The following is a 16,234-nucleotide window of genomic DNA, read 5'->3' on the forward strand; positions in this document are numbered from 1 at the left end:
CCAGATCTCGTCTGATCTCAGAAGCTAAGCCCGGTCGGGCCTGGTTACTACTTGGATGGGAGAAAGGTACATTCTTAATGCAAGAGACAAGAAATCTAATGCAGTGAATCCATCAAAATCCTTTACTGACTTTCTACTTGATAAGAGTCATCAAACCCTATGTGTTTCATTCAGCAACACAAATGACTAGAAACAACATATTCTATCTAGATAGGTTACAAAAGCATGCAAACATTGTAATCTAATCCAAGTCCAGCTCCTACTCCATGGAGCTCCGGCACAGGCTTCAAGAGTAAAAGCTACCTTTATAAAGGAATATTACTCAGCCTTTTGCAAACCCAGATGGAGCTAGAGAATATAATGCTAAGCGAACTAAGTCAGAGAAAGACAAATACTATATGATTTCACTCATATGTGGGATTCAAGAAACAAATGAACAAAAGAAAAACAAGAGACAAACCAAGAGACTCTTTTTATTTTGTACTTTTTTTATTATTATTATGTTATGTTAATCACCATACATACATCATCAGTTTCTGATGTAGTTAATGATATAATGATAGAGAACAAACTGATGGTTACCAGAGGGGAAGTGGGGGGGAAATGGGTGAAATAGGTGACAGGCATTAAGGAGGACACTTGTTTGTTTTTAAAGATTTTATTTATTTGACAGAGAGAGAGAGAGCACAAGCAGGGGGAGCGACAGGCAGAGGCAGAGGGAGAAGCAGGCTCCCCACTGAGCAGGGAGCCTGATGTGGGGCTCGATCCCTGGGATCATGACCTGAGCCAAAGGCACTTAACAGACTAAGCCACCCAGGCGCCCCTAAGGAGGACACTTATGATGAGCACTGGGGGATGTATGGATTTGTTGAATCACTATATTGTACATCTGAAGCTAATATAATACTGTAAGTTAAATATACTGGAATTAAAATAAAAACCTTATTTAAAAAAATATATATATATATAGGGGCGCCTACTTCTCTCTCTCCCCCTGCTTGTGTTCTCTCCCTCTGTCAAATAAAATCTTTAAAAAAAAAAAAATACATACACACATGCATATAAAGAATAAGAGCTACCTTTAATCCTTAGAAAATCAGGTACTTTTTCTATATACTGTTAAAGTTTTCCCTCAAACATCTATTTCTTCCAGAGGTTGGACAACATAGAGTTGGAGTTAATGCTATGGTCAAGACAGTAAGGATGTGGTAGGAAGGACTGATGCCATACAAAGTTGGTTTAATCACAGGGACTGACAACTTTCAATTATGTGACTTAAGCACATCATTTTAACCTCTCTAAGCTTTGGTTTTCTCATTTTCAAATGAGGATGACAATAAGGCATACACATCTCACTGGGATCTTTGATGATCAAGACCTAACAATTTAAAAACCACTAAATAAACAAAGTGCTATAAAGCTATTCATTATTATTTTAAGTCGGACCTACTTGAGGCACCTGGGTAGCACAGTTGGTTAAGCATCTGACTCTTGGTTTCAGCTCAGGTTGTGATCTTAGGGTCATGAGATAGAGCCCCTCATTGGGCTCCATGCTCAGCATGGAATCTGCTTAAGACTCTCCCTCCCCTAGGGCACCTGGGTAGCTCAGTCGTTAGGTGTCTGCCTTCGGCTCAGGTCATGATCCCAGGGTCCTGAGACTGAGCCCCTCATCGGGCTCCCTGCTCCGCGGGAAGCCTGCTTCTCCCTCTCCCACTCCCCCTGCTTGAGTTCCCTCTCTTGCTGTTTCTCTCTGTCAAATAAATAAATAAAATCTTAAAAAAAAAAAAATACTCTCCCTCCCCTAAAATAAATAAATCTTAAAAAAAAAAAATTAAGTTGGACCTAGTTGTTTAGTCAGATAGGCCTTTTGGTAGGTCTGGGGTATTTATACCATAACCTACAATCCTGCTTCTCTAACTGGGGACTGCACACTGCTGGAAATACAGAATAAAGTAAACCATGAGACGCTAAAAACTTTTCCTTGAAGTCAAGTGTCTGGAGCTACACTATGTACCAAAAGCCCCCCAAGTTCCTCATCCTTTGCAGTTAGAGCTCTTAGGTAGAAAAGTTCGACAAACACAGGATTCTCACCATTTTCATAACACCTTGTATTTCCAGGTACTTTATGTTTTAGAGATAGGCAGTTCTGCCCATTAGCTCAAGATTTAGTCTGGCTTAAGGCAAAACTTTTTTAAGAATTTTTGTTTTTGTTTTTGTTTTTGTTTTTAAAGAAAAAAGAAGTAGTATTTCCCAAAACATCAAGAGTAAAAGAAACACTATGTTATTTAAAAACACTTAAAAGATCCATAAAAGAATAGGAAGAATGAGATTAAAGAAAACTGAAAAAGTAAAAAACAGAAAACAGAAAACCAACCCCCTCTGGATTAATTTCAGCCCCTCCTAGGTTCCAGAAACCTGACTAACGGATGGGCCCAGAGGATATGCTAATGAACCATTAGCTTTCATCTGTAAACTTTTTTCAAAATGAAACAAAACAATACACATTGCTATTATTTCACTGATACAATATTCTCAAAAAGACAAAACTCAAGTGATGGAGAACAGATCAATAGTTGCCAGGCTTCAGAGTGGCAAAAGTGTGACTATAAAGGGATAGCATAAGGGACTTTTTTTGGGGGTGAAGTGTTCTGCACCCTGTGTGCTGGTGGTTACACAAATCTATACATATGCTAAAATTCATAGAACTGTATGCCAAAATAAGTCAATTTTACTATATGATAATTTAAAAAATAAAATACACATACTTCTAAATATTATAAATGAAATTTTTATTTTATTTTTTTAAAGATTTTATTTATTTATTTTGACAGAGAGAGAGAAACAGCAGAAGAGGGAACACAAGCAGGGGGAGCGGGTGAGGGAGAAGCAGGCTCCCCGCGGAGCAGGGAGCCCGAGGTAGGGCTCAATTCCATTACCCCGGGATCATGACCTGAACCAAAGGCAGACGCTTAACGACTGAGCCACCCAGGCGCCCCAAATGAAATTTTTAAAAAAATGTTTTGCCCAACAAACTAACAAACTTGCCAAAAAATAATAATAGTTTAGAATTTTTAAAGAATTCTCCAGCTGAAAAGATTCTATACATCAGATTAGCATATGAAAGAGACAAATAATTTCACTTTAATGCACCAAAATCCAAGTTTCTTCACAAAATGTCAGGTTTCATTCTGATTTGTAAATCAATACAAATAGTGCACAAACCTACTAATTATAATCTAGAAATAGGACATCAACTCCAATGCTTACACTACTGAAACAATCAGGGTAACACAGTCCAATCAAAACTCCCCTGGAAGAAAAGGTGACACAGAAGTTGTTGTTGGTTTTTTGTTTGTTTGTTTGTTTTTTAATTTTCCACACTCTTTTTCTTTTTTGTTTTACTGAGTGAAATTAACATTTAGTAAACTGTGCATAAAGTGTACAATTTGATATAGAGTATGTATATACCTGTGATACCATCACCACAATCAAGAATTATGAACACTCCATCATCCCAAGTTTCCTCACACTCCTTCTAATCCCTCCCCCGCTCCCTCCCCTTCCCCATCCCCTTGACCCCAGGCAACCACTGATCTGCCTTCTGATATATTTAGTTTGTATTTTCTAGAATCTTATATAAATGGAATCCTATAGTTTATGTTCTTTTCTGGACTGGCTTCTTCTACTTAGCATAAATTATTTTGAGATTAATTCATGTTACTATGTGCAGAAAAAAATGTTAACATTACATCTACCTCCTATATAAAATTGGTCTACATTTTCTACAAACTGGCTTACATACTAAAGGAGTATCTTCAATAAGCTACATAAGAAGTTTCACATAATGAACGAATTATTAGATTATTCTTCAATTACTGTTCTTTTGAAAAATTTTTCTAAGCATTTTTTAAAGTTTCCTAAGCATTTAAAATAGCAAGAAAAATGTCACCCTGCAGTAAGTGAAGACTGATTCTGTTTTCAAATTAATTTTAAAAAGCAGAGATTCATATGTACTATTAAAAATACTTCCCACAAAGCTTTGTTTATAAAATTCACCAGAATAAAAAGATTAGCTCTCATACTTCCCATCAGGCAAAGTCTGGCAATTTTTATATTTTTGTGTCCCAGTAAGACTTACTTTTGCTTCAGTAACCCTTGTTTACAGAAAGAGTAAATTCTTGTTTATCTAGCTGAACCCATAGCTATCAGTTAGTATTCAGTAACTTTAAAAACACAAGGTAATTGTAACTCTAAATCTGCGTACATGTGAAGAAGATAATCTTCCATTTTTTCTAGTATCTCTCATTACCTCATTAGCTTACTTTACAAACAAGAAAACCCCTGAAAATAAAATTTTAAAGAGAACTCTAGGGGCACCTGGGTGACTCAGTCAGTTAAATGTCTGCCTTCAGCTCGGGTCATGATCTCAGGATCCTGGGATGAGCAGGGAGTCTGCTTCTCCCTCTGCCTCTGCCCCTCCCCCTGCTTGTGCTCTCTATCTGCCTAATAAACAAAATCTTTCAAAAAAAAAAAAAAGAAATTTAAAGAGAACTCTAATGACTCATGGAGAAAGGGACCTAAAACACCTACACATTAGGCAACAAACCCCACAAGAAAAAAACACTATTTAAGGGGTAAGCAAACAAAAGAATGCGTATAGATTCTTTTACAAAAGAAGTGTTCTACATTTGTCATGCCAGACATCTATGAAAATCATTATCAGTATCTTGAAAATAATATTTTTATAACAATGAAATTTCAAACTTTTGCTGCCTAACTCCATTTTGATTTCTTAAAACATTAAAAATGTAACTCAACTGAATAACTGCCAAGTAAGCTGCTGGAACAATTTAATCTGCCTTCCTACCCCAACTCTCCATTTAAAACTCTTCATATTTAAGCCAGTAAGCCTAAATATGGTGGACATGGTGAATCCCCAATTACCTCCCTGTCTCTTTTCCATTGCTCCTCAACATCATTCATCCTAGCCACACTGATAGTCCTTTCAAAGCAGCAGGGCCTTGAAACAAGCCATTTACCCTAAATAATCAATCTCACCTTTCTTTTCCTCCTTCCCCTAACATATTAGCTCCCACTCAATCTTTCCCTCCCAGCATAACCATCATTTCCTCAAGGCAACACCACACCCTCACATGCACATGCTGTCTCTCTTCTTTGTGCACAATTAGAGAATGCATCCTATGTTTATATGACCATTTATTCAATGTCTGTCTCCTCCACTGGTTTGTAAGCTCTATGAGGGCAAGAGTCATACTTGTTTTTACTCACCATTACATCCCTCAGCATCTAGCACACTTGAAAGAGGTGCTCCATAAATAATGTGTCAAATGATTAGACAGAGTGAACTAAAGATTTAAAACCAAAGCAAACCTGTCAAAGTATTTATATTTAAAACAAGAATAAATTTTTGAGGCAATGTATATATTTACATATGTCTAATAACCAAGAGAAGTAAACAAGGTGAGGGAAAAGTTATTTTTTTTAAAAATTAAATTAATGGAGAGAAACATAGCATTAATAAATTAAAATTCAAAATAAGCCAAAATTTCCCATTCGTAATTTTTTCTCTCTCCTAACATTCAGATGTTCTTTTTTTTTTAATATTTTATTTATTTGTCAGAGTGATAGAGAGCACAAGCTGGGGGAGGGGCAGAGGGTGAGGGAGAAGCAGATTCCCCGAGGAGCAGAGAGCCCGATGTGGGACCCAATCCCAGAACCCTGGGATTATGACCTGAGCCGAAGGCAGATGCTTAACCGACTGAGCCACCCAGGTGCCTCCATTCAGATGTTCTAATGGAAGGCTTAAAAGTGCCCTGGGCATTAATACATACATCATCACTGTACTGTCCCTTTCCTTAGTAGTTGTTTTTTTGTTGTTGTTTTTTAAGTCATCTCCATACCCAACATGGGGCTCAAACTCTCAACCTCAAAATTGAGTAGCATGCTCTGCCGACTAAGCCAGCCAGGTATCTGGTCCCTTTCCTTAGTAGTTTTATATCAATTGTCTAAAACAAAAATAGAGAAACTAAAAAAATATAACCATAGAAAATGGATTTTTTTCTCACCAAAATAAGAAATGATGAATTTAAGAATTAAAACAAGTTTCAAATGTTGTAACAGGCAAATAAGTAAATAATTCCAAGTTAAAAAAAAAAAAGTCCAAATCCAACAATGTAATTACACATTTATTAATATAATTATTCAATATTTATTTCCACCACTAGACTAGAAGCTTCATAATACCAGAGAATGTTAGATTCTGCTACCCACTATTTCCAGCACCTAAAACACAAAATATTTACTATATAATTAATAAATAAGTCAACTGCATTTCTGGTGACTTTAAGGTATCTGAAGAATATAATCTTTAAATAAGGAGTAAATGAAAGCTAAATCTTTCACATTCATATTTAGTAATCTGATTATTGAAGACAAAAATATATCATAATTTAGAATTAAAGAATTCCCAATTTTCACAGTTTCAAAGTAATCACTTTATCTCTTTAATCTCTGCAAATCTTTTTTACTGATTATAATTCTATGAAGGTGTTTTGTTCTGAGTTCTGTGTACTATAAAATAATACATACCATATTTCATCAATTCTAAGATGCATATTTTCACAGTTTAACACCTCTGATATCAAATTACTATAAGAAACCAGGGTATCTAGTTTAAATGGATTTTTTTCCCTTTCTTCACAATAGCTTTAGCCTGAATGAAATACAATAAAGTATGTATGCTCCTAACCAAATTCATTTTTCCCCTAAGGGTTAGAAAAACATATCAGACGAATATTATACAACAGATAACAAAACAAAGACTTGATTACATTTACTAATGGTTTCAGGCCATTATCAGGATCTTACCATCACCCTTAACTGCTCCACCTCTGAAAATGTTAAGTCAAATATCCCTCCCCCTATGCCCAGCATATCTGTTCTTGAACCTCCTTAGGTAATTAGATCTACGACCCATTTTTCAGTCCTCTGTTATGTTCCCTCCTACTCTATGTTAAGCTCTATTCCACCCATCAGTTCAATCTTTCTCACCCCAAAACTTCAATTCTCTCACCTCCAACCTCATGTCACACCTGCTCGATCAATCCTGCTTCCTTATAGACATCTCTTACCTGGATGTCCCAGGTACACAAATTCAAAAAACTATCCCAAACTGGGGCACCTGGGTGGCTCAGTCAGTTAAGCATCCGACTTTTTTTTTTTTTTTAAGATTTTATTTATTTCTGACAGAGAGAGAGCGAGCACAGGCAGGGAGAAGCAGCAATAAGGGAGAGGGAGAAGCAGGCTCCCTGCTGAGCAGGGAGCCCGATGCGGGGCTTGATTCCAGGACCCTGGGACCATGACCTGAGCCGAAGGCAGACGCTTAACCAACTGGCCAGCCAGGTACCCCAAGCATCCAAATCTTGATTTCAGCTGAGGTCATGATCTCAGGGTCGTGAGATTGAGCCCCGCGTCGGGCTCGGTGCTGACTATGGAGCCTGTTTGGAATTCTCTCCATCTCTCCCTCTGCCCCTCCCCCTACTCTCTCACACTCTCTCTCAAAAAGCAAAACAAAACAAAACTGTATCAAACTGGCCTCATTAAGTCTCTTCCAAGACTTGCTGGTCCTTCTACATTTAACATGTCAGTGAATGCCATCAAGATTCATTCAACTGGCCCAGTCCAGAAATCCAGGAGTCACACCTGATTCCACTTCTCTTTGAAACTCTCACATCAGTCACCAGAACCAGTAAAAAAAAATCAAGCTGTCAGGAAAACAAAGGCTATCGCCAGTGCACGGGCTTTAAGTAGCAGTACTCTACATAACTGAATTCCTCCCCCACGGCCCCCCAACCCCAGCCACAACCCTATTCTTCACCTGCACCACAAACCCTTCCAGAAGGTGTCTCCGTACCTCGACCCAATATGAAGTTACCTAAATCAGTCCTTCTCGAAGTATGTATAGTGGACTTTTGTAAAGTACAATAAAAATGGAGGCACCTGGGTGGCTTAGTCATTAAGCGTCTGCCTTCAGCTCAGGTCATGATCCCAGGGTCCTGGGATGGAGCCCCACATTGGGCTCCCTGCTCAGCAGGGAACCTGCTTCTCCCTCTCACTCTGCCCCTCCCCACCACTCCTATGCACTCTCTCTCTGTCAAATAAATAAATAAATCTTTATTAAAAAAACAATAAAATGAAAAATTTTTTAAAAACATACAGAAATACTAGCACAATTTGTTAGATTCAAATAACAAAAAAAATCCTCAAATGGCTATAAAATTTTCTAAACGCTCATTTATAACTGCTATAGTTATCTAGTCATGGACCCGAAACAAACAAAGTACTAAACAAGACCACAACTGGCCTGTACCCCTAACTTATATTTCCTTCATTTGCACTGATTTGTTGATTACAATACCATGCAGTGCAGTCTTGACCTGAATCTTAACCTAAACCTAACCTGAACCTTTCTGTCAAAGAATTACTATGTTCTTGGCTCACTTCTGCACTCAAGAGAATGTAAACTAGCACATAGTTCTACCAGTTTTCCTCTTTGCTTTATACACCTCTCTCCATCAAGGATTAGCTCATCTGTAGTTTCTCCTTAACCCTCTCATCTCAGTAAGTACCCTGGATGCCTGTCTCTTCTCTGAAATAACAGAATCCCCTCCTCTATTAATTCTGCCTTCTCAACGCATGGAAAGCAACAATGCAGAAAAGTTCCACAAGTTAAGAAAAGTTCAAATGCCTTTATAAGCAACAAAATTATTTCCACATAGAAACACTTCCCAATGGTGGCGGGGAGGGTGGGCAGGAATACTCAGGGACAGGGCATCAAAGGGATTCGGCAAAAAATACAGCATTAAAGGTAACCCCTGCCCCCTAAAAAAAAAGAAAGAAAGAAAGAAAAGAAACACTTTTCAATGGATCCAATCCAGAGCAGGGGATAGAATTCAGTTAGAATATCAATACAGCACATATTTGCTATGGAATAAGCCTTCTTGTATGGAAATGATACTATATAACATTAAAGTCACAATTAGCAGACCAATCCATGATTCATTTTGTGAAGCAAAGCAAATCTATTAGTCATTACTAATTTTATTTGAGCAATAATGGAAAGAAAACACTGATTATAATGAAATGACTCAATTAAATAAACAACTGTACTTACGTGTTAGATGAAAGATTCCATCACAGGCACTGATATGAGATAGAAAGGCATTTCCCAAGCCTTGACCATTGTGAGCTCCTTTCACAAGGCCAGCAATATCCACTACATTTAGAAAGGCAGGAATTTTGCTGAAAAACAAAAGATGGTTTTATTATAAAATAGTACTAAGAACGTGTTTATTAGCCAAATCGATTTCCAAAATATTTTACATGAAGTAATCCTTTCCCTTCTAGAGCAATGTTTAGAAGACTCTCAAGAATGATTATATAAATGAATACCAAAAAATAAATAAATAAATAAGAAATAATCTTTTAATACTTTAGGACTTTCTTACCTAGGAAAATGAAGGAAAACTGTAAAGCAGAATAGATGTTTTTATTGTGTCTACAAAGAACTAAAACTCATACCATGAATTTTACTATACTGTTCTTTTGGCCCATGCACATAGACACAAAAGCAATGGAGAATATTTTAAGAATATACTGATAAAAGGTAATCATTTTAGAATGAGCCAACATATTTTGTGATGGGCACTGGACTAAGTGATTTACATGTATCATTTCAAAGTTCAAAACAACTCCATCAGGTAAGTGCTATTATTAAATCTACTTTAAAGATGAGGAAATTGAGCCTGAGAGGAATTAAGAAATCTATGTACATTCAGGGGATTACTCAGCTAGTGGTAACAAAACTGAGATTCAAACACAGGATATCTGGATTTGCATTTAATCATCATGTAGGTTATATAGACAAAAAATGCATACAATGATGTGAACTAGTTATCAGCATGGTAATAATCTAGTTGTTAACAACAGCAACAGAAATAAAGGCATATACAAAATAACCTCTGCTTTGTTCAAAGTAAAGGCATAGTTAACACAAGTTAGAAACCAAGTTAGGAAAACCAGCTGGCCATGTACATATGGAGATTAAAGGACAGCTGACCCCTGAACAACACAGGGGTGAGGGGTGCCAACCTCCAGGCAGTCAAATATCCACATATAACTTTTGACTCCCCAGAAAACTTAACTACTAATAGCCTACTATTGACCAGAAGCCTTACCAATAACATAAACAGTTGATTAACATGTATGCTTATATGTTGTATACTGTATTCTTACATATGAAAATAAAGTAAGCTAGGAAAAGAAAATGTTATTAAGAAAAATCATAAGGAAGACAAAATACATTTATAGTACTGCACTGTAAAAAAAAAAGTGTGTATAAGGGGACTGCACTGTTCAAACCCATGCTGTTCAAGGGTCAACTGTACTATTGTACAGTTGTACTATTGTACTACTAAATTACTGTCAATTTTTTTATTTGCTTAACCACAAGAGGCCAAAATTATATTATAGAAAAAATGAATATGGGTTCCCATTCAATATTTTTATTTCCATAAAAGCATTTAATCAATGTTTACTAGCAAAGGAAAAGGGAAATTTTGAGAAATTAATTCCCTCACTGCCTAAAATTTCAACAAATTTGAAGTCCAAGAGCTTTATGATTGTTGTTGTTCTCTTGAGGTCTCTGAAAAATTTCAGCAATGTCACATGACCACATAGTCTAGCAGTGACAAGGGCCCACATCTAAAGAGTCGGAGTGGGGAGAAAAGATAGCACAATAGCAGCTGGGGCCTGTACAAGGCATCTCGGCAGGAGAGGACCAAGGACCAAACCAGCAGTGTCCAAACCAGCCAACAAGACAAAGGCGTCAAGAGATTGGCGACATATAAAGGAACTGAACAAACAAGCACATTAATGGGACAACTGGAGAAAACTAAATGGAATCTATGAATTAGATGGTAACACTGGATCAATGTTAATGTACCGATTTTGGTGGTTTACTGTGGTAATGTAAGAGAATGTCTGGGGGCGCCTGGGTGGTTCAGTCAGTTAAGGGTCTGACTTTTGGTTCCGGCTCAGGTCATGACCCCAGGGTCCTGGGCCCTGCATCGGGCTCCCCACTGAGAAGCTCCCTTCTCCCTCTCCCTCTGCCCCTCCCCGTGCTCATGCACTCTCTCTCACTCTCTCAAATAAATAAAATCTTTAAAAAGGGGGAGCAAAAATGTCTGTATTTAGTAAATACAAATTTAAGAGTTTAAGTGCAATGTGGCATCACGTCTGCAACTCATTCTCAAAAGTTCAAAGAAATTTGGGTGAAAGGTACACAAGCATTCTGTGGGTAATTTTGCATCTTTTATATAAATTTGAAATTATTTAAAAATAAAAAAGGTTTCCAAAAGAAAACAGAAGCCAGTCTGAGGAGTCAATTTCAGGAATATAATTTGAACCAGTCCAATGACTGACATATTGTAACCAATTGAGTAACCCTTCCATGCATGAATACATGAGTGAATAAATGAAGACAAGAAAGCTCTTCCTTACAGTAGGTGGCCAACAAATAGTAAGAAGAAATGAGGGAATTATAAAATCACCATGTGGCCATCATCACTGTAATAATTAATTCATTTAAAAAAATCAGTGGGTGCTCAAACTAATGGATGAAAGTAGAAAAAGTGAATAAATTTGGTATTTATTTTGTGGCTAGAACTCATGAGAATTGGGACACCTGGGTGGCTCAGTTGGTTAAGCGTCTGCATTTGGCTCAGGTCATGATCCCAGGGTCCTGGGATCATGTCCCGCATCGGGCTCCTTGCTCAGCGGGGGAGCCTGCTTCTCCCTCTGCCTGCCACTCCCCCTGCTTGTGCTCTCTTTCTCTCTCTCTCTGACAAATAAGTAAAATCTTTAAGAAAAAAAAAAGAACTCAAGAATTGTTGATAGATTGGATGTAGGGGTGAGGAAAGAGAGGAACCAAGGATAAATCTTGGACTTTGACTTAAGCAACTGAGGAAATAATAGTGCTATTTATTGAATTATAAAAGTCCTGAAGAACAAATTTGGCACGAGGCAGAGTGAAATGAAGAGGTCCATTTTGGACATGTCAAGTCTGAGGCACCTATTTAGTCATCCAGGTGTCAATGTCAAGAAGGTAATTAGATATGTCTGTAAATCAGCAGAGTTCAGGAATAGAGACAGAAACTTGGGATTTATCAGCACATTTCAAATGGTGAGAAACTAAAGGCAAACTAAATTCTCAGTAATAGGGAAATAAACTATATATTCGTGTAATATAGTATTAAACAAAGTTATATTAGAAATTATTATTTAAATCTGTATTTTTTAATCTAGAAAAATATTAGTAATACCCCAAGTAAGAATATATTCTATTTTTGTAAGTATGTGTGTCTACCTCCCAGGGAAAAGTATGGAAGGATATACCTCCAAGTATTTATATCTGTGATATCAAGGTAGAAGTATAGGTGATTTTTACTCTTCTCTTTATACATTTCCATACTGTCTGAACTTCCTACAATGAACCTGTATTATTTTATTTTTTCTAATTAAAGATCTAATACATGCTTGTTACAAAAACTTCAAACAATATCAATACAAGAAAGTAAAAATCAAAAAAAAATAATAAACGAAAAGAAAGTAAAAATCACCTAAAATTCCACTACTCGAAGATAACCGTCAGTTTCATACATTTTCCCATGAATATACATGTATATGTATAATTTTACATGAATGGAATCATGTAATACAGGCCACTTACTCCCTCTACTTCATATTCCCCTGAAAAAAATAACTGCAATGTTAACAGCCAGATGTATCCTTTCTCACCTTTCTCTGGGCTCTCTACATTATAATCACCTATAATACATTAATGTTGGAGAAAAAAAACACTTCGTGTTTTTTTTTTTTAACTACGCCACACATGGGGCTTGAACTCACAACCTCAAGATCAGCAGACACATATTCTACCAAATGAGCCAGGCAGGCACCCCCTATATGATTTTAAATATATTCCTTACATATTTTTACTCAGTCTATATAGGGTCAACAAATAAAGAATGGCATAAAGATTTTCTTACCTTGCTGGTTTGTGGTACTGGCAAAGAAAGTCAAACCTTTCATCTGGCACAGGTACTCTGCTCTCATTAGGATCAATAGTGCAGAATGGGAAGTTTTCTGCTGAAGCCTGACTATTGGTTAATACATTGAAGAAGGTAGATTTCCTAAAATAAACAAAAACAATTTCAATCAATTCTTAGGGTTAACACTGAGAAAAACTTAACCTCATTTTCATGTCAATGCTCAAATAAGATCCATGATAATTATAAAGCCAATCTGGGAAGGGAAGGTGGAGAATAACAGAAATGAATGAAATTTACTAACAGAAATGAATTTTTTTACTAACAGAAAAGAACGAAATTTACAACAATGCAGCTCATGATTTATAATCAGTTTATGTTCCTATCTCAGTCTATTTGAAACTTGAAAAGCACTTTCCCAAAGAATCTTTTTTATAAGTAATAACTAGTTTCACACACTATAAAAAGTATTTCATTTCTAAAGTACCTGGTAGTACCAGTACCACTTCACCTATATCTAATATAATCTTCTCCAGCATAAATGTAGAGAGGTGTGCATCTAGCTAGGTCAATCATGGCCCAAGCATTCTAAATTGGGAAACAGATGCCAAGTATGTAATAGGAAATGGGAAGCTGGAGCTCAGACTCCCTACTAATTGTTAATAATACAGATTACTGTTAAATCTAGAGTAATGAACTGTGAATTATGAAAAATCAAAATGTTAATTCTTCAAGATATAATAAATTAAGAAAAAGATCTATTGATAACAAATTGTCAAGGCGCTGGGTGGCTCAGTTGGTTAAGTGTCTGCCTTCAGCTCAGGTCATGATCCCAGAGTCCTGGGATCAAGCCCTGAGTCTGGCTCCCTGTTCAGCAGGGAGGCTGCTTCTTCCTCTCCTCCCTTTTTTTTTTAAGATTTTATTTATTTATTTGTCAGAGACAGAGAGAAAGAGCACAAGCAGGGGGAGCTATAGGCAGAGGGAGAAGGCTCCCTGCTGAACAAGGAGCCCAATGTAGGACTCGATCCCAGGACCCAGGGATCATGACCTGAGCTGAAGGCAGACGCTTAACTGACTGGACCACCCAGGTGTCCCGCTCTCCTCCCTACCTGTGCTCTCTCTATCTCTGTCTCTCTCGCTCAAATAAATAAATAAAATATTTAAAATAATAATAATAATAATAATAAATTGTTGCTAATGTTCTAATTATCTGATTCTTATCAGGTAATACATGCTCAGAGAATGCCAACTCTCATATTAACACTAGCTACATTTCTTTTTTTCTTTTTTAAGTAGGCTCCACACTAGGTGTGGAGCCCAATGCAGGGCTTGAACTCACAACACTGAGATCAAGACCTGAACTGAGATCAAGAGTTGGATGCTTAACCAACTGAGCCACCCAGGCACCCCCAGCTACATTTCTAAAATATGATCATTACAGTGTCAAAATTCACAGAGCAAAATCCAAAACAAAATGGTATTTTTAAAGGTTTGTTGATCTATTCTATACTATTTTCCAATTCCATCACTAATATGGACAGCAGAGAATTCACTATAGTGAATTTTCTTGCTCCAGAAATAGGACTGTAGCATACATGAGGACTTAAAATGAAAATTACTGGGGCGTCTGGGTAGCTCAGTCATTAAGCGTCTGCCTTCGACTCCAGGTCATGATCCCAGGGTTCTGGGATCGAGCCCCACATCCGGCTCCCTGCTCAGTGGGAAGCCGGCTTCTCCCTCTCCCACTCCTCCTGTTTGTGTTCCCTCTCTCACTGTATCTCCCTCTGTCAAATAAATAATAAAATCTTAAAAATATATATATATAAAAAAAAGATATGACCTAAGCCTATAGGAAGAAATTGATACTTACTACAATTAGCTCATCTGATTGAACTTTTAACCAAAGAAGTAACCCCTTTAAAAACAAAAACAAAAACATGGGGCGCCTGGGTGGCTCAGTCACTAGGCGTCTGCCTTCAGCTCGGGTCATGGTCCCAGGGTCCTGGGATCGAGCCCCACATCGGGCTCCCTGCTCGGCGTGGAGCCTGCTTCTCCCTCTCCCACTCCCCCTGCTTGTGTTCCCTCTCTCACTGTATCTCTCTTTGTCAAATAAATAAATAAAATCTTTAAAAACAAAACAAAACAAAACAAAAACTCTGAGACTCTTTAAAGAGAGTTATGAACAAAAGGCAACAATCAAGGCTTCTTTAAATACTACTGGTGAGAAGTATATTTTGGCAACAAGACAGGTTTAACTTGTACCTGCCTATAGGTCTTTAAATATTATTCTTATATCACATTCAGACTAAACATTTTTTAATAAAGAAGAAATGTTTGCTAAATAGCCACATAAATCATTACTGGTTACTTGGAGCACCATTGGCCAAATCAGTAGCTTTTAAATGCCTGCCTATAACATAATTAGCTAAGAATGTAAAGACATGCATTACCAGGCTTCTTTCCAAACCTGGTGTAAGTACCAGTATTTTGAAAATATCTTACGTGTTGCATATGTAAAGTCATGTTTTGGACCAACGCTACATTCAGACTCAGCTAACAACTCACTAAGTAATACTGACTGTTGTAGAATTTATACTGGCAATCTCTCAGAGTCTGGTAACAATCCCAGAACTCTAGGAATGAAAATTAAAAAGAAATCACTACTTTCTTTTTTTTTTTTTTTAAGGTTTTATTTTAAAGTAATCTCTATACCCAATGTGGGGCTCAAACTCACAACACCGAGATCAAGAGTCACATGCTCTTCCGACTAGGCCAGTCAGGTGCACCAAAATCACTGCTTTCTATAAAGCTAGCTTTTAATTTCAATCCTGTTAAGATAAATGTCACAGTACTTAATTTAAAATAATCTGTGTATTTATAAAGTTCTTCTATGTATTTATAAAGTTCTAGTCCACCTACTTTCAAAAAGATTCTGAAGCTCAATACAATTTTTAAAATTAACACATATAATAAGGCAGATAATTTTTTAAAAAGAGAACTCCACTCAGATTATGATCTTTAAATACCGTGTCCTTTAAAAATAACCAGGACTGGGCACCTGGGTGGCTCAGTCAGTTAAGCGTCTGCCTTCGGCTCAGGTCATGATC

The 16,234-nt window shown here is 37.0% G+C and overlaps 1 protein-coding gene across 1 annotated transcript in view; it reads right to left on the minus strand.

Moving 5' to 3' along the window:
* OLA1 (Obg like ATPase 1) overlaps positions 1-16,234 on the minus strand; it is a 196,620-nt gene that overhangs the window by 164,869 nt on the left and 15,517 nt on the right. Inside the window, exons 3-4 of the mRNA XM_027590745.2 lie at positions 13,128-13,271; positions 9,194-9,321 (exon numbers count right to left, since the gene is read on the minus strand). Coding sequence (XP_027446546.1) covers positions 9,194-9,321; positions 13,128-13,271 — 272 coding nt within the window. The remainder of the gene's footprint in view (positions 1-9,193; positions 9,322-13,127; positions 13,272-16,234) is intronic.

Source organism: Zalophus californianus, chromosome 3, assembly GCF_009762305.2.
Source record: "Zalophus californianus isolate mZalCal1 chromosome 3, mZalCal1.pri.v2, whole genome shotgun sequence".
In the NCBI taxonomy this organism is placed as follows: Eukaryota; Metazoa; Chordata; class Mammalia; order Carnivora; family Otariidae; genus Zalophus; species Zalophus californianus.